The 2,491-nt window shown below is 46.6% G+C and overlaps 1 protein-coding gene across 1 annotated transcript; it reads right to left on the bottom strand.

The window, feature by feature from the left end:
* Positions 1 to 787: 787 nt before the first annotated feature.
* Positions 788 to 1,795, bottom strand: LOC130188251 (complement C1q-like protein 3). The gene is made up of 3 exons (XM_056406494.1): positions 1,529 to 1,795; positions 1,291 to 1,425; positions 788 to 1,202 (listed from the first exon to the last, which is right to left on the bottom strand). Exons 1-3 carry the CDS (start codon positions 1,782 to 1,784, stop codon positions 916 to 918), a joined length of 678 nt encoding a protein of 225 aa, XP_056262469.1. The 5' UTR covers positions 1,785 to 1,795; the 3' UTR covers positions 788 to 915.
* Between the last annotated feature and the right edge of the window lie 696 nt (positions 1,796 to 2,491).

Here is a 2,491-nt window from a genome sequence, read left to right as displayed (position 1 = left end):
CCAACTATATCTGGATTAAAACACAGATTAGCACTTCAGTGGCTCTTAAATGGCTCTTACTTATGGTACTTTTGTAGTTTGACTTTCTTGAAGGAATGTAACTTTCTGGATTCTTGTTCTGAGTTTGTACTCTTGGTTGATAAACTTATTACCTTCGCATTGAAAATGCGGAAGGTTATGTTTTGATCGCCGTGTATTTATTAATTTATTTATTTGTATGCGTGTTACTCGCATAACTCAAAAAGTATTAAACCGAATTGCATGAAATTTGGTGGGATGATTGGATATTATCCGGGGACCATTTGATTAGATTTTGGGATCGATCGGGTCAAATGTCAAGGTCAAGGTCATGAAAAGATCAACATCTTCTTTTTACCTATAGCGCGGTCAATTTTTATCCTATTGGCATGCAACTAATGCCAAAATGTTCATAATTCAATGCCCAATCTTGTGATATGCGAAGGTGTGCGCTCTACCGAGTGCCCGTTCTAGTTGTAAGTCTGTTTTAATAAAAGTGTCTGCTAAATGACATGTTATGTCATGTAATGTAATGCAGAGCAAATCCACGAGCAGGGAGTTGTGAATGGGGCCATTGTCGCCCAAATGTACACGCCTGATCTGACTAGATGTTGGAACGTGTGTGTTCCTGTCACAAGATGGTCGACTCTACGGTAATTTATTGTATTTTAATTTTTTTACCATCAATACAAATGTATAAGCACTGTTCTTCAAAGGATGAAATCAAAACAACCCAAGATGAAAATAGAGACGCAGGCCTGGTGCCAACAAAGCTTGATATTTCTTTATTAATGCAATATCTCGAACAAATTGCTGTCGCATTTCCCAATTTCCCTGTTGACTCAGCACAAATCTCTCAATTTGGTTTTCCGGTGACCCTCTGAAGACCCGCGCAGATCACGCCGCGAAGAGCAGGAAGCCTCCGAAGGTGTTGTAGTTCATGCCGTCGTCGTAGACCCTCCTGTTGGCTTGGAGGTCCACGTACACGTTGTCTCCCGGCTGCAGGGCCACGACCACGGCGTTGCTGCCCATGTCGTTGCTGTCGGTGCCGGAAGTGTCCCAGACGGACACCAGGCGCTCGTCGTTCTTCATGAGGCTCACGACGGAGTTGGGGGTCGGACTGAGGTTGTTGAACATCGAGAATCGGAAGAAGTGCGTCCCGCCCACCAGAGCTGTGAAGATACCTGATGGAAATAAAGAGATCGCTTTCATGAGCCCTCACTCGTCCCTCCTCTTTATCTCTCTCTCTCTCTCTCTGACACACACACATACCTGTTGAAGGATTGTAGCTCCTCCCAATGTTGGAGAAGACCTTCTTATACTTAAGCGGCGTATTGATGGTAAAAGGTCCAACTTCTCTGGAGCCGGACTCCATGAGAGTCGCAGAAAAGGCCACCTGAGGTTTGCCTGAGAGCATCAAATGGCCACAAAGTAAGAGTTTAAAAAAGGGAAGACTTATGACACGTGATTATTACATCCCGTAAAACTGATTTTCTCTTCGTTAGCTTACCCGCGGTCAGGCTGCGCAGCTCCAAGACTTCACTCTTAGTGTCGAGCAACTTGGCCTCCAGGAGGGCTATTTGCTCCGCCATGTGGGCGACCTTCTGTTCCACCGCCCCCAGGGTTTGACTCATGGAGGTGAGGGAGCAGATGTCGCTGCAGCCGCTGGACCCGGGGCACCGGCGGCCGTTGGCATCGTTTTCATTGACCGGTACTTCACATACGCAGCAGCTGAACGCCAGAATCAGGACCGCAATCGTCTTCATCCTCGTTGTTTTGAGAGTTCCGTCTCTGTGAAGTCTTCCTCTGTCAGACGCCTTTTATACGTCGCAGGACATTGTGCAAAACAACAAAGTCACGCTCGGAAAATATTTCTGATAAGAGTTGGGACACTCCCAGGAACTAAAAGCTGATAAACACCACGGTACAGGAAGTTCTAAAGTGCTTTCCCATCAGGAAGTTATAAAATATTGTCCATCAAACCCAAAGAGAATAGAAACCAAAGAAACACCATCTTGATCAAATTAATAGTCACTCTAGTCCTGTAAGAGGTCACTCCTCCATCACCTCTAGTCCTGTAAGAGGTCACGCCTCCATCTCCTCTAGTCCTGTAAGAGGTCACTCCTCCATCTCCTCTAGTCCTGTAATAGGTCACTCCTCCATCACCTCTAGTCCTGTAAGAGGTCACGCCTCCATCTCCTCTAGTCCTGTAAGAGGTCACTCCTCCATCTCCTCTAGTCCTGTAATAGGTCACTCCTCCATCACCTCTAGTCCTGTAAGAGGTCACTCCTCCATCTCCTCTAGTCCTGTAAGAGGTCACTCCTCCATCTCCTCTAGTCCTGCAAGAGGTCACTCCTCCATCTCCTCTAGTCCTGTAAGAGGTCACTCCTCCATCACCTCTAGTCCTGTAATAGGTCACTCCTCCATCCCCTCTAGTCCTGTAAGAGGTCACTCCTCCATCTCCTCTAGTCCT

The sequence above is a fragment of the Pseudoliparis swirei genome, chromosome 23 (assembly GCF_029220125.1).
Source record: "Pseudoliparis swirei isolate HS2019 ecotype Mariana Trench chromosome 23, NWPU_hadal_v1, whole genome shotgun sequence".
Lineage (NCBI taxonomy): Eukaryota > Metazoa > Chordata > Actinopteri > Perciformes > Liparidae > Pseudoliparis > Pseudoliparis swirei.
The sequence above is the reverse complement of the archived record's forward strand: the minus strand, read 5'-3'. Positions and strand labels throughout refer to the sequence as shown.